The sequence below is a fragment of the Delphinapterus leucas genome, chromosome 4 (genome assembly GCF_059928025.1).
Source record: "Delphinapterus leucas isolate spDelLeu-1000000601 "Yukka" chromosome 4, BTC_Dleu_Yukka2, whole genome shotgun sequence".
NCBI lineage: Eukaryota > Metazoa > Chordata > Mammalia > Artiodactyla > Monodontidae > Delphinapterus > Delphinapterus leucas.
In genome coordinates this window covers 67,306,943-67,320,479 of record NC_143132.1, presented here as the reverse complement: position 1 = coordinate 67,320,479, position 13,537 = coordinate 67,306,943, and the positions used below count along the sequence as shown (strand labels likewise).

The 13,537-nt window shown below is 36.7% G+C and overlaps 1 protein-coding gene and 1 pseudogene across 2 annotated transcripts in view; both read left to right on the top strand.

Annotated features, from left to right (window-relative positions):
- POLQ (DNA polymerase theta) overlaps positions 1-13,537 on the top strand; it is a 175,222-nt gene that overhangs the window by 63,473 nt on the left and 98,212 nt on the right. For both annotated transcript variants that reach the window (XM_022564544.3, XM_089909957.1), the window contains exons 16-19: positions 1,527-4,636; positions 6,974-7,117; positions 8,125-8,321; positions 11,067-11,307. In XM_022564544.3, coding sequence (XP_022420252.2) covers positions 1,527-4,636; positions 6,974-7,117; positions 8,125-8,321; positions 11,067-11,307 — 3,692 coding nt within the window. The remainder of the gene's footprint in view (positions 1-1,526; positions 4,637-6,973; positions 7,118-8,124; positions 8,322-11,066; positions 11,308-13,537) is intronic.
- On the top strand, positions 5,077-6,978 carry LOC149749329 (ATP synthase F(0) complex subunit C1, mitochondrial pseudogene; annotated as a pseudogene).

The window sequence follows — 13,537 nt, the reverse complement described above, 5'->3', positions numbered from 1 at the left end:
GCTCGCGGGCTCTAGAGCACAGGCTCAGTAGTTGTGGTGCACAGGCTTAGTTGCTCCACGGCATGTGGGATCTTCCCGGACCAGGGCTCGAACCCGTGTTCCCTGCATTGACAGGCAGATTCTTAACCACTGTGCCACCAAGGAAGTCCTGAGATTTATTTTCTATATCTTTGAAGTTCGATAGTTTTACTAGGCATTTTAGTTAACTCTTGCTATGGAAGAAATTACTTAAGAACTTAGTGTCTTAAAAGCAACTAGTAAATATATATTTACTCAAAGTTTTTGCAAGTCATGAATTTGGGAGTACCTTTCCTCATAGTTGTGGTTTGAGCTCCTCAGGAGGTTGTAGTTAAGTTGTTGGCCAGAACTGTAGTCATCTGAAGGGCTGACTTAGATCTGCTTTAAAGATGCCTCGCACACATGCTGGCAGGTTGGTGTTCATTTCTCTACATGAACTTCTCCATAGAGCTGCTTGAGACCCTTTTGCCATGATGGTTGGCTTCCCCCAGAGTGAGTGACCCAAAAGAGAGCAAAATGGAAACTGCAGTGTCTTTTATGACCTAGCCTCAGTTTTTAGTTGTTTTGGGTGAGAGGCTAAATTGGTCCCTCTTATTTTATCTTGGTTGGAAACAGAAGTTTCCCAGCTTCCATAATTTTTATGCCTCATCCTGTTTATCTTCTCTTCATGGTACTTCAGTTACGTATGTTTGACCTTTTAGGGTGTAGAATCTATTATTTTGCTATGAAGAGCACTGATATTTTGTCAGTCAGCTTGGCTAAGCTCAAACTTTTCCTGTTGTTGGCAATAGCTCAAATCTCTGTTCAGTTGTTTAGACTTTCACCTAGCTGCTTGGAGTCTCTCCACACTTGCATAGTTTTGAGGTCAGCCAGATATTTGGGCAGAATTTGTATGAAAAATATGGGGTTCTCCTTCTCTGGGTCTCTCAATTCTGAACTTTCTCTCTTCATTTTGAATCTCTTGTAGTTACTCTGAACTGTCTTTCAAATTCTGTCAATAAACTCCAGGTTTCCATTTAAAGACTCTGTCTTAGTGAGGCCTTCCCTAATGATGCTATTTAAAAACTGCAGAACCACCTATCCCTTTCTGGTGCTTCATTTTTTTTTTTTTTTAACATCTTTATTGGAGTATAATTGCTTTACAATGGTGTGTTAGTTTCTGCTTTATAACAAAGTGAATCAGCTATACATATACATATATCCCTATATCTCCTCCCTCTTGCATCTCCCTCCCATCCTCCCTTTCCCACCCCTCTAGGTGGTCACAATTGTGCTTCAAGTTTTTACACAGCTCTTATCTATCACCAGTTGACACAATGCATTTTAACATTTGTTTACTTTCTGATTTCCCCAACTATAATGTAAGCGCTATGAGAGTAGATACATTTCCCTCTTGTTCAGTGCTATTTCTTCAGTTCCTAGAAAAGCTCAGATTGATGCTTAATAAATACTTGTATTAATGAATGAATCAATGCATTAATTTATTTCTTTTCCTACCTCTTGTATAGTACCCGAAAGGCAGTGGATGAGGAAGAGGAAGCAGTTGAAGAGCGTCGGAATATGCGAACTATTTGGGTGACTGGCAGAAAAGATTTAACTGAAAGGGAAGCGGCAACTCTTATAGTAGAAGAAGCCAGAATGATTCTGCAGCAGGACTTAGTTGAAATGGGAGTGCAGTGGAGTCCATATTCCCTTTTAAATTCTGATACACACTCATTGACCTGCAGTGAATCAGAAGTAAAAGAACACAAATTTATACCCCAAACTAAGAGTTCTTATAAAAGATTAACATCAAAGAAAAAAAGTAACACAATATTTAATGATTCTTCTGTTACTCATTTACCAAATACAGTGCAAGATTTAGATAAAAGTAGAGAGCATACAGATTCCTTTTATTATAAATTTCAGGATGGGCATCAAGAACGTCAGGTGCATTCCATTTCCAGAGCAAAAAGACGGGCTTCTTTGAGTATACATAAAGAAAAGCTAGGGACCTCTCTGAATGAGGGGAAAGCAAGCACTACGAAAGTTGTTCAGACTCTCTCATCTGAGAACACAAAAAAAGAAGCTTTGAATTTCAGTTCAGAAGAGATGAGTACAACCTCTCAATCTTGGAAACATAGTAAGCATCTAAAACGATCTAGAGACAGTAGCCCTGTGAAAGACACTAGGATGTGTAGAATCAATTTACAAGAACAGACTCTGTCTAATCCTATTCATTGTGAAGAGTCATTTACTTCAGATGAGAAGAATATGGAATTTAGAAGTCCAGAGCCATTTGCTAAAAACATATCTTTCTGTGCTGAGGGAAGATATAGCAAAGTATCATTCCCATCACAAACAGAACAAAGTTGTTCAAGGAACAATAAAGTATCTAATGATATTCTTGTGGAATATTTTATCACAGGATCCCAGAATAAAAATGTGACTCATCAAGCCACCAGTGTGGTTAGTGAAAATGGAAGAGGATTAGCTGTTGAATCAGAAAAAACAAATGAAGTGCTGATACAAAATGATTCAAAAAACCAGCATGTTAATGTGAAACACCACGACACCCATCCAATTAACCAGTGCCTGGAAAAGCAGTTTGATAAACAGACAAATAATTACACCAAACTGAAAAAACCAATAGCAAGACAAATGCCCTGTGAGAAAGACAGCAGTTATATGAATAGGGACTCAAATGTTGTTATGAAATGTGAAAGTACAAAGTTTAATGCTGAGGAAAATAAATCAAGTAATCTTCAGGTATCAGGAGATAACATAAGCAGCACTGAGATATCCAGTGGAGTACATCTACTAAGTGGAGCATTTGGTAAATCAGGAGGCCAGCGTGAGAATATTCTAAATACCCTTAGAGTACAAGTAAAAACAGATGCTTATGCAGCAGACAGAACTAAAAATAATCATGTTTCTGACTTAGGTTTAGATCTGTGTGATTTTGAAGATAGTTTCTACCTGGATACTCAGTCAGAGAAAATAATTCAACAGATAGCAACTGAAAATGCCAAGCAAGAAGGAGCAAAGGATACCAGGCTGGCAACAGGAATGATGCAGAAGAGCCTAGACAAACAGAGCTCAGTGAGCTCCTTTCAGAAAGAGATTCACTTTACTTTTCCAGGTGAACAACATTCACCAGGAATGACAAATCTTTTGAAACATAAGACTGTAGATGCTATGAAACAAAGCACTGATTCACATGGGGTTGATAACCTGACTCCAGAAAGCCCAATTTTTTATTCTCCAATATTAATAGGGGAAAATGACCCATGTTTTAAAGGCAATGAACTTTCTGTTACTGACTCCCAATTAAATAGTTTTCTTCAAGGTTATCAAACACAAGAAGCTATGAAACCAGTTATACCTCTGGTTCCTAAAATGAGAACTCGTACTGATATAGAAGTAGAATGTCTGCCAGTTCCTGAAGCAAGTTTGAATTTGAGTGGTAGTTTACTGTTTGACAGTTTCAGTGAAGAGTACCTGGTAGAAGAACAACCACCTGATGTACAAGCAAAAGAATGCCTTCCTTCTGAAATAACTTCAGTCCATTTTGCTGATTCTCTGTGTCTACAACCAGAGGGCCCAATTAAAAAATCAGATGTGAATGAGAATCAAGATAATCAGCAGCCATTGTCTTGTTTCAGTGATGAGTCTACTGTATTTTCAGAAATGGATTCTGCTCAGATGGTTGAAGCTTTGGATAATGTAGACGTATTTCCTGTCCAAGAGAAACATAATACTGCAGGATCTCTTAGAGTATTAGAACTGAGTGATCCAGTGACTGTGGGTAATGACTATTCCCAAAGAGAAGTAATTGGAGGAGATAAAGATAAAAGGTCTCAAAAATCCAAATTTACTGGGACAAGGCAAGATAATTCATTCATATGGTCAGGGGCATCACTTGATTTAAGTCCAGGACTACAAAGGATTTTAGATAATGTGTCCAGTCCTCTAGAAAATGAAAAGCTAAAATTAACCATTACAGACTTGCTCAGTTTGAAAGGAAAAAACACAGAGGTAAATGACAAACAAGAAGTGATTTCAAATTTGGAGACAAATCAAGTGCAAGGAATTCCATTTTCCCCTAATATTGTGGTAAAAGGCAATATTGACACACTAGAGAACAAGGTCATTCATGGTGAAACCTCCTCCCTCTTGCCTTGTAAAGAAAACTGTATAGTTGATGATAATGGACTCATTCCTCCTATACCATCTGCTTCTAAGTTGTCATTTCCAGGTTTTCTTGGAACATCTTCTGTAAAACTTAAGAAAATTAGTGGTAGTTTACAACTTGATGAAAGTTATTCATTTGGCTCACCTTCAGATAATAAAAACTGTGATTTAAATCCAGAGACTAGAAATGGTTTCAAAGATGACAGTCCTATTAGAGACACAAGTTTTTCACCACAGTTATCACAGGATGGATTGCAGTTAACTCTAGCCTCATGCAGTTCAGAAAGTTTGGCCATAATTGACGTAGCGAGTGACCAAACTCTCTTTCAAACATTCATGAAGGAGTGGCAAAACAAAACTCGATTTTCCATCTCATTGGCTTGTGAAAAGATCAGTAATTTGACATCTTCTAAAAGTGCTACTATTGGTGGTAGGTTTAAGCAAGGTAAGATTTTTTTTTAATCTTTTACATTTTTATGTAAAATAGTGGACTGAGATGGGACTGAGACTTTTCAGTATTGGATATTAAATGTAATAAGTGTGTTCAAAGTTTAATAAGTTTCAGGCTTCCCTGGTGGCGCAGTGGTTGAGAGTCCGCCTGCCGATGCAGGGGACATGGGTTCGTGCCCTGGTCCGGGAAGATCCCACATGCCGCGGAGCGGCTAGGCCCATGAGCCATGGCCTCTGAGCCTGCGCGTCCGGAGCCTGTGCTCCACAACTGGAGAGGCCACAACAGTGAGAGGCCAGCATACCGCAAAAAAAAAAAAAAAAAAGTTTAATAAGTTTCTCCTATGTGGGTTTACATGTGGAACAGCCTTATTGTTCAGCACAACTAGATTAAAAATAGTTACCCTCTGGTATAAGAGATGGGAGACCTCTGGACACATGGGCAGGAGAGCTGAGCAGTGAGGCCAAGATCTCAAGCTGGTAGACTGAAAATGTGCACACCACTAGGACACTGTTCGTTCCTCTGGCTCTGATCCATTGTTGTGCCTGGGGTCTAATCAGGCCTGTGTCAGCCTCCTTCCAAGCAGGCCAGAAATCCCATCTAAACAGCCTTTCTATAGCAACTTCCCACAGGAGTTCCATACCAGTGTTGTCTCCCAGGACACTGACCCAGCAGCCAAGCTTATTGCTGGTGGGGACACCACAGTTGGTATGGCTGGTTCAGAGGCCAGCATTAGAACAGTGTTTGACAGATTGATGCTTGAGTGCCAGGCATACATACATACAAACAATACCTCTTCTATGCCATTCTGGGCTCTGCCTTGTCTGAGGCCATAGGGCCCTTCTCTTTGGTTATCTTCCTCATCCTCTTCACTTTGTGAGTCTCTGGAGGTTTCCTGTACATCCCTGCTGCTTTAGCTCCTGGTCATGCCTGGTGTTAGAGTGTGCCAAGCTTACCATTAAACACAGCATTTCTCTAAGAAAGAAATCATATATATATATACATCTATATATCTATATATAATCATATGCATATATTAATGTATATTAGTTAGAATATAATTTTGTAAAATTTAAGATGTATATTTTGAAAATGGATCAGACTTTTGTTATGGTACCTTAATGGTGTGACATGGTTTGAATTTAATTAATTAATTAAAGTATAGCTGATTTACAATATTAAATTAGTTTCAGGTATACAACATAGTGATTCAGTATTTTTATAGATTATACTCCATGTAATGTTATTGTAAAATAATGGCTATATTTCCCTTTGCTGTACAATATATTCTTATAGCTGATTTATACATAGTAGGTTGTACCTCTTAATCCCCTACTGATATCTTTCCCCTCCCCCCTCCTCTCTCCACTGGTACTCCCCACTTCTACTCTTCTCAAGTAGAACTTGTACCTCTACTGATAGTCATGAAAGCCTCATAGAACTCTTTCAGGTTTTCAGAGAATTGAAACTTTGGTTAAATAATGCCATGTATTCCTGTCTTATTTCATGGAAGTAATGATTCAGTATTATGGGGGATAGCTGTAGTCAGCTTGACAACCTGTTGTGGAAATCAAAGATTTGATCAAATTTCTTAAATCTCTATATTTATGAATGAGTTTGTTCATAAAGTTCTGAGTATTAGTTTGATCTTCAATTCAGGAAGCATATGTGTTAATGACAAGTTTTATGCACTTTCATTGTTGACTAGCTCTTTCCATTTTTCATTCAACAAACATAAAATTGAGTACATTTTCTGTGCTAGAGGTTAGAGGGATAAAAACATTCACTTAAATTTAACAAATATGTGACAGTTATTTTCCAGGTATTGGGGATATAATTGTAAATAAGATGGATTAGTTTTTGACCTATGTCTGTGCAATTGAAAGGTGTATTATTTTAGGAAAAATATTGACTCAAATACAAAATCACACCTAATTCTTCACTAAGAAGTAAAACTCTTGATTTTTCTGGAGTTTCTAAGTGTTAAGAATTGCTAAATTTGCTACAAAATTTTTGTAGTATGCAAGTTGTCTTTATTTTTGAGTTATAGAAATTCAAAATGCAGCTTTTGGAAAACTTTAAAAAGTTAATTTTAAACTATCTTAGTCGTTATTACAGATCTCTTTTAAGAAATCTTTGGTAGATTTTTCATAGTGACAGTTATCTTAAATGATGGGAAGCCTAGGAAGATCTTACACCTAAAAATGACTATCCACATAATGCATATTGTAGGGATCTGAAAAATTTGCTTATCAGATAATTTTTTATTATATCATTCAATTTAGTGGTTTCATTTTCAGAGATTTTTAACTATTTCACTTTGGTTTTACATAGTTAGTTCCTCTCAGGAAAGCCCTATTGGAGATGATGGAATTCCTGTTAAAGGTTGTGATGGCATCTTGGTGGTTGGACTGGCAGTATGCTGGGGTGGAAGAGATGCTTACTATTTTTCATTGCAGAAGGAACAAAAGCATTCTGGTAAGTAATCACTATTTGGTTAAGTTACCATATAATTTTAATGTAACCTCTATGAGGATAGTGACTTGTTTGTTGAGAATAGTTTCCTGATATTTACCTAGAATTTATTTTTTAGGATTAAAAAAAAACCTTTAAAAAAATAATAGCTATTGTATACATTATTTCATATATTAACTAGAATGACGTTTTAAGAAGCCACCCCCCTTACTGTCTTCTGCTTGTTACATGTGGCTGTTAATACTGTGTTTTCTTCTTCGGGGTAGTGGATCCTTAAGGACTCACTGGCCACCTTGAGGATTTGCTTCTGAAGACTGGATCATGGCAGTTTCTTTCCAGGCTTTTATCCTCCTATCGACTGTATCTGGAACTCATTTAGAGGCAGTGATGAGCTAGACATCTACAGTAGTTGAATCACACAGCCTTTGGAGAAGTCTTGGAATTAAAAGGATAGGACCTAGGTATAAATTGTGATCTGATTATGGTTGTTGGATACCTAGCTGATTGTTTGGTTTTAGACAGAAGCAAAATTAATAAGGAAACATTTTAAAAGATGCCATATAATGTCTGTTCTGAGTAAGCATGAAATATTTTCAGTTGTTTCATAGGAGAACATCTTAGGATAAGTAATTACTTGAACTTCTTTTATTTTAGATGTAATTTTATACATTCATACTAAAATTCCCTCTGAAATGAGTTCCTTTAAAATTCATTTCAAAATAACTTTTCTTTTTTTAATTCCATATTCCGAGAAGTGTAAATTTATTTTTAGGAATCTTAATGTTTAGAATTTTCTCCCACCTGATTAAATAGAGCATTATAAATCACCTAGCCCAATCCTTAATTTTTAGATTACAGAGCACTTCATCTATATAGCCAACATGACCTGGATAACGTCTTGCTGAACTAAACTGAGGCTTTTGAGTCTTTTTCAGTCTTGGCACTAAAGATTGCTGTTTCAAATGAATGCGTGTACTTTTTGCCTTAAGACTTTTTTTTTTTTTTTTAAGAAATTAGTGCCAGTTTGGCCCCACCTTCTCTGGATCCAAGCCTGACTGTGAAAGACAGAATGCGGCACCTTCAATCTTGCTTTCAAAAGGAATCTGATAAAGAACGTTCTGTTATCATCTATGACTTCATCCAGAGCTATAAAATTCTTCTTCTGTCTTGTGGCATCTCCCTGGAACAAAGTTATGAAGATCCTAAGGTTCCCTGTCTTATCTAAAAGAATTTTACATACTTCAAAAAATATTTAATTTTAATGTTTAGGGTTAATTCTTAAATGACTTGGTATTTATTTAGCTTCAACAATACAGCTTAAGTATTTTAGAGTAGTCACTCCTTTGTCCAATAACTTCATCCACCCAGAACAGATTATTATGCACCAAATGCCTCTGTGTAGATAAAACCAGAGATGTCACACATTCCAAGCACTAAAGTTCACATCTTTCTTCAGAGACTTAAACAATTTTCATTTTGGTCATAAGTTCTAAATTTTCTGTCTCATAGTAAATTAGAAATGAAAGGAGAACTGTCAGATTTAGATATATGATAGCAGGGTGTTTCAAATGTCCATGAGGATAGAGGCAGAAAATAGCAAAAGCATACAGATATAAGAGATCACAAAGCATAGTAGTTAGAGGCCGTTAGTATAGGGACAAATGACCTTACTAGCCCCTGAGAACTTTTCCATATAATAGCAAACTATGATACACTGTTCATAATGATGACTCTGAGTTATTAAGGAAAGAGTAACTTATGTTGTTGTAATATACACTTAACAGTATAATGCACTTTCAGAAGACATTTATTTACAGGATCATAGCCCTGAAAAGGGATATCGTTTTTTCCCTTCTGTTGAGACTGGATACATGAGGTGTGTGGAATATTAATTTTCAGTTGAGATATGATACTAATTGGTTGTTATTATCAATATGATCAATGATAATAGGATAATATTTTAGTTTCTTTAGCTTTTTTGGCAAAGATTTTTGAAGGCAGTATCAGGTAAACTAATGATACTATTCTTTCCTATACTTCAAACCAGCCTTGGTTTATATGTGATAAATTTCATATAGTTTCTAAACTGACCTTTACTGGATATAAAAGGTTATCACCTAATTTTGATGTTCCAGAGCCCAAAATGAGAATATGGGTAATATGAGCTTATTAAAGCTGTAGTAGTATCCCAGATTTATATAGCACCTTTGGCATAAACTATTTGAAATATTCCATACTTGGTTTTGTTAATCATAACATTTTTGGTGTAAGAAGAGAAGCTATTAATTTATAAAATTTCACTTTTATAAGAGACGTTTGCCAACTTTTACATCAGACTCTCTTATTCAACACCCCTAAGAGGGTTCTGATCACCAATTTCTAATGGTGGGGGGGAGGGGGTTTCGCTGTATCTCCAACAGTTCTCTGGGTACCAGTTGGGTGTCCTACAATTCAGCTCAATTCTGTTACTATCTACCTGGAATGAGCATCAAATCCCATAAGTTAAGGGCTCAGTCCCACAAGCCCCCAACTTCAAACACCACTTGCAAGCCCAGCTCGTTATCTGTGCTTCTGGTCAACCAGCTATAAATAAATCAGATTCCCACAACCCCTTCCTTGAGTTTGATTAATTTACTAGAGCGGCTAACAGAACTCAGGAAACCAGTTTACTCACTAGATTACTGGTTTATTACAAAGGATATTAAAGGATACAAGTCAACAGCCAGACGAAGAGATACATAGGGTGAAGTTTGTAAGAAGAGGCGTGGAGCTTCTGTTCTTTTTAGGCTTGCCAGTCTCCCTGCATCTTCATGTGGTTACCAACCCAGAAGCTCTCTGAACCCTGTCCTTTTGGGCTTTTATGGAGGCTTCATTACATAGGCATAATTGATCAAACCATTGGCCATTGGTGATCAATTATCCTCTGGCCCCTTCCCCTTCGCAGGAGTTTGAGGGGGTGGAACTGAAAGTTCCAGCCCTCCTATCACAGGGTTGATTACTGGTGGCAACCAGCCGCCATTCCTAGGTGACCTAGGGGCACTCCAAGTCACTGCATTAGCATAATTAAAGATACCTTTATCTCTGTTGGGAAGACCCAATTTATATTTCTTATTATAATTTACAATATCGCCCCTCCCCACCCTGTAAAACTACATTCTAGACCTATAAAAGAAGTAACCAAGTCATTTAGTAATTATTGAAATTATGAACAAGGCTTAGATTTCCTTATTCTAAATCCAATTTCGCTCTGCTAGAATCAAGTATTAGAAAATACAGGTCTTCTAGTCTCATAGGGAAGCTAACAATAGCAGTCAAATCACTAGTTGGATGGTCATGGTGACAGGGCCTCATCCTTGAGAGAAATTCTGTAGGCATTCTAAAACACTGGATATGAACTTGTAATGGTGAAATATTTATGTCTCACTTCTTCCAATATTGAATAAGCCACTCAACTGTACAATTAAATATGCTTAAAATAGTATGTTTTATATTATGTGACTTACCGCAATAAAAAAATTTTTTTTAATAAACCTAAAACTATATAGGCCCATCTTTATTATAGTAGTAGGAAAGCCAAAATTAGCCTTAGTGGAGAAGAATCCAGCGGCATTTTCAGAAACATGACTTTTGTTAGCTGAAAGGCATTTGGTTTTCAAGCCTACTTCTGAAGTAGGTCAGCAGGAGCATTGCAGTAGTGGAAAAGTATAAATTTTCCTTCTTTGAAGGCCACCGCTCTTATTGGTAAAAAATGAGTTATTTTTTATACCAATTATCCTTTCCTTATCCTGGTACAATTATCCTTTCCTTCTCCTCTCCTGGGAAGACCATTGAATAAGTATTAAGTGAAAACGAGTGAGATTAGAAATGAGCTTTCTTTTTTCCCCTTTTAATTTAAGGGTACAGAAATATCTTTGAAAAATCAAGAAAATATTCTGATTGTTATCTCATTCAGGTGGCATGCTGGTTACTAGATCCAGATTCCAAGGAGCCGACTCTTCATGGCATAGTTTCCCGTTTTCTTCCTCATGAGCTTCCACTCCTGGAAGAGATAGAGACTGGCCAAGGAACTCAAAGCCTAGGGCTGAATGTCACCACTGAGCATTCTGGGCGATACAGAGCATCTGTAGAGTCCATTCTCATCTTCAGCTCTATGAGTCAACTTAATTCTTTGTTGAAGAAGGAAAACCTTCAAGGTAAAAACACAGTTCCTGGCATTTTTACGATGTTATGAGACTGGGGATAGTTATGTATTTAGCCACTCTATCACAGGTGGATAAATTATACTTCTTATGCAGACCCTTTCTTTTGATTGTCTAGTGCAGGAATCAACAAATTTTCTTCTGTAAAAGGCCAGTGATGAATATTTTTGGTTTTGCAACCTAGACGGTCTCAATCACAAATATTTAACTCTGCCATCACAGCACGAAAGCAGCTATAGACAATATGAAAATGAGTGTTCCAGTAAATCTTTATTTACAAAAACGGGCATCTGGCCCTAGTTTGGCCATAGTTTGCTGACCTTTGGCTCTACTGTAATGAGGTGAATTAGTGGCATCTTCTTCATTTATTCCTAATTTTATATTTGAATGTTATCAAATGGTTTTTATTCACACTTAGAATATATCTTTTATGGATTTAAAAAAATGAACTGTTTTCTTTTTAGAGCTATTAACAGTTATTTTTTTCAGCCAAGGGTGTTTATGTGAATCTTTTTTTTCCCTTGTGACAAATAGCGTGGATTTATTGTGCAGGCTGCTGGCCCAGATTGAGTACCTTGACTTCGGAGAGCATAATATATGTTTATGGTGAAAATGAGGAAGTGGAACAAAGTTGGCTTCATTGTGAGGAGATATAAACTGTGGATTTACTGGCTGATTAATAAATACTAGAAACAGCAGACTGATGAATTCACAGAGACCAGGGCTTGAATCCGTATTATTTATTTGTGAGGGACCTTGGGCAAGCTATGTTAACTCTCTAAGTCTAGTTCTTATTTTGTAAGTATTAAATGAGACAGAGAACTTAGTGCAGTGTTTGCCACAGAGCAGGCGCTCATTATTGTATTCCTTGATGATTATTATTACTGCTAGCACAAACCCTGTGTGCTGGTAATAAAGTTCTCCCCAACATCACTGGGGTAGAATATACAGAAGACCAGACTGACTTATTTGCTCACAGGAGACTTGCTTAAGTGATGTTAATTAGTAGCTCTTCAACAGGCATTGTAGTATTTCAGACAGCTTCTTTAAGCCAATCTAGGCAGGCCAAGGAGTGGGAGTATGCAGCACACATACCTCGGGCTACTTTACAATAATGCTGAATGAACATAGCTCATTCCCTCTTAGTCTGACTAGTCTGCCCCTAGGATAGGCATCCTGGGTAGTCTGTATAGTTTCTAGACACTGACATTTGACGATGGTGATATGAATTAGTCTGTAACTTTTTAGATATTTGTTACCCATTATCAGATTTGTAAGTTTTCAGTCTGATTGGGAGGGGATGGTTCCACTATTTAAAGACAGTTTTTCACCTATAAAAAAAAGAAGACTGACTTTCCTTTCCAGAAAAGCACAAGAAACCCTCTAGATTTGTAATTTTTAACTTTCACAATTTCTTTCTATGTGCCTTGAAAGCTTTTTTTTTCCCTGCAGATTCAAAAGTGGGTGACCACGAGGTGTTAAATGCATTCTTGTACAGTGTTAAATATTTCTTATTCACAGAATCCATAGAATTGAAGTACATTGAGATAAGGGAGGTTTTTGGAGAGAATGTGGACAGCTATCAAATTTTATTTGAAAATAATTATTTCAGGATGTGCTTGTTAATTTTAATGGGCCTCCAGAATCTTCATCTTTTTCTTTTCTCATCTTCTTGCCTGTTGGAGAGGTGTGTTCTAGCTGACTTTCTCCCCATAGAGAGCTGATTTTTGTTTGGGTATGAATTAATACTAATAGTACAATGTGTCTTTGCTTAATTTGAACCAGGACAAAGTATCCTGTCCTCTTCACATTGATCAATTAGGTTCTTTCTAGATAGTTTGAACATAGATTAGATGATTTTCTAGGTATGGAGTGAGTTGGTTTCTCTCTTTTTCAAAGGACCTCAGCTGCACAGATTTATATTAGTCATAATCTTTCTTTCATGAGCACTATCATCATTGGTCCATGTATGGTCCTCTTATTATTCACCATTATTTTAATAATATAATGATAACTGTTAACTCACATTCATAACATAGACATTTGTCTACCTTTGTGCTCCTCCTTCCTTGTACATCCCAAGTTTTATGTTTATCATTCCCTTATTTTCTTATTTAAATTTTATTTTTAATTAAAAATTTTAGCATATATATGTCTAAGTCCAAACAATGTATTATTTGGTTTTGCTTGTTTTTGAACTTTATAAAACATCTGTCACACTATG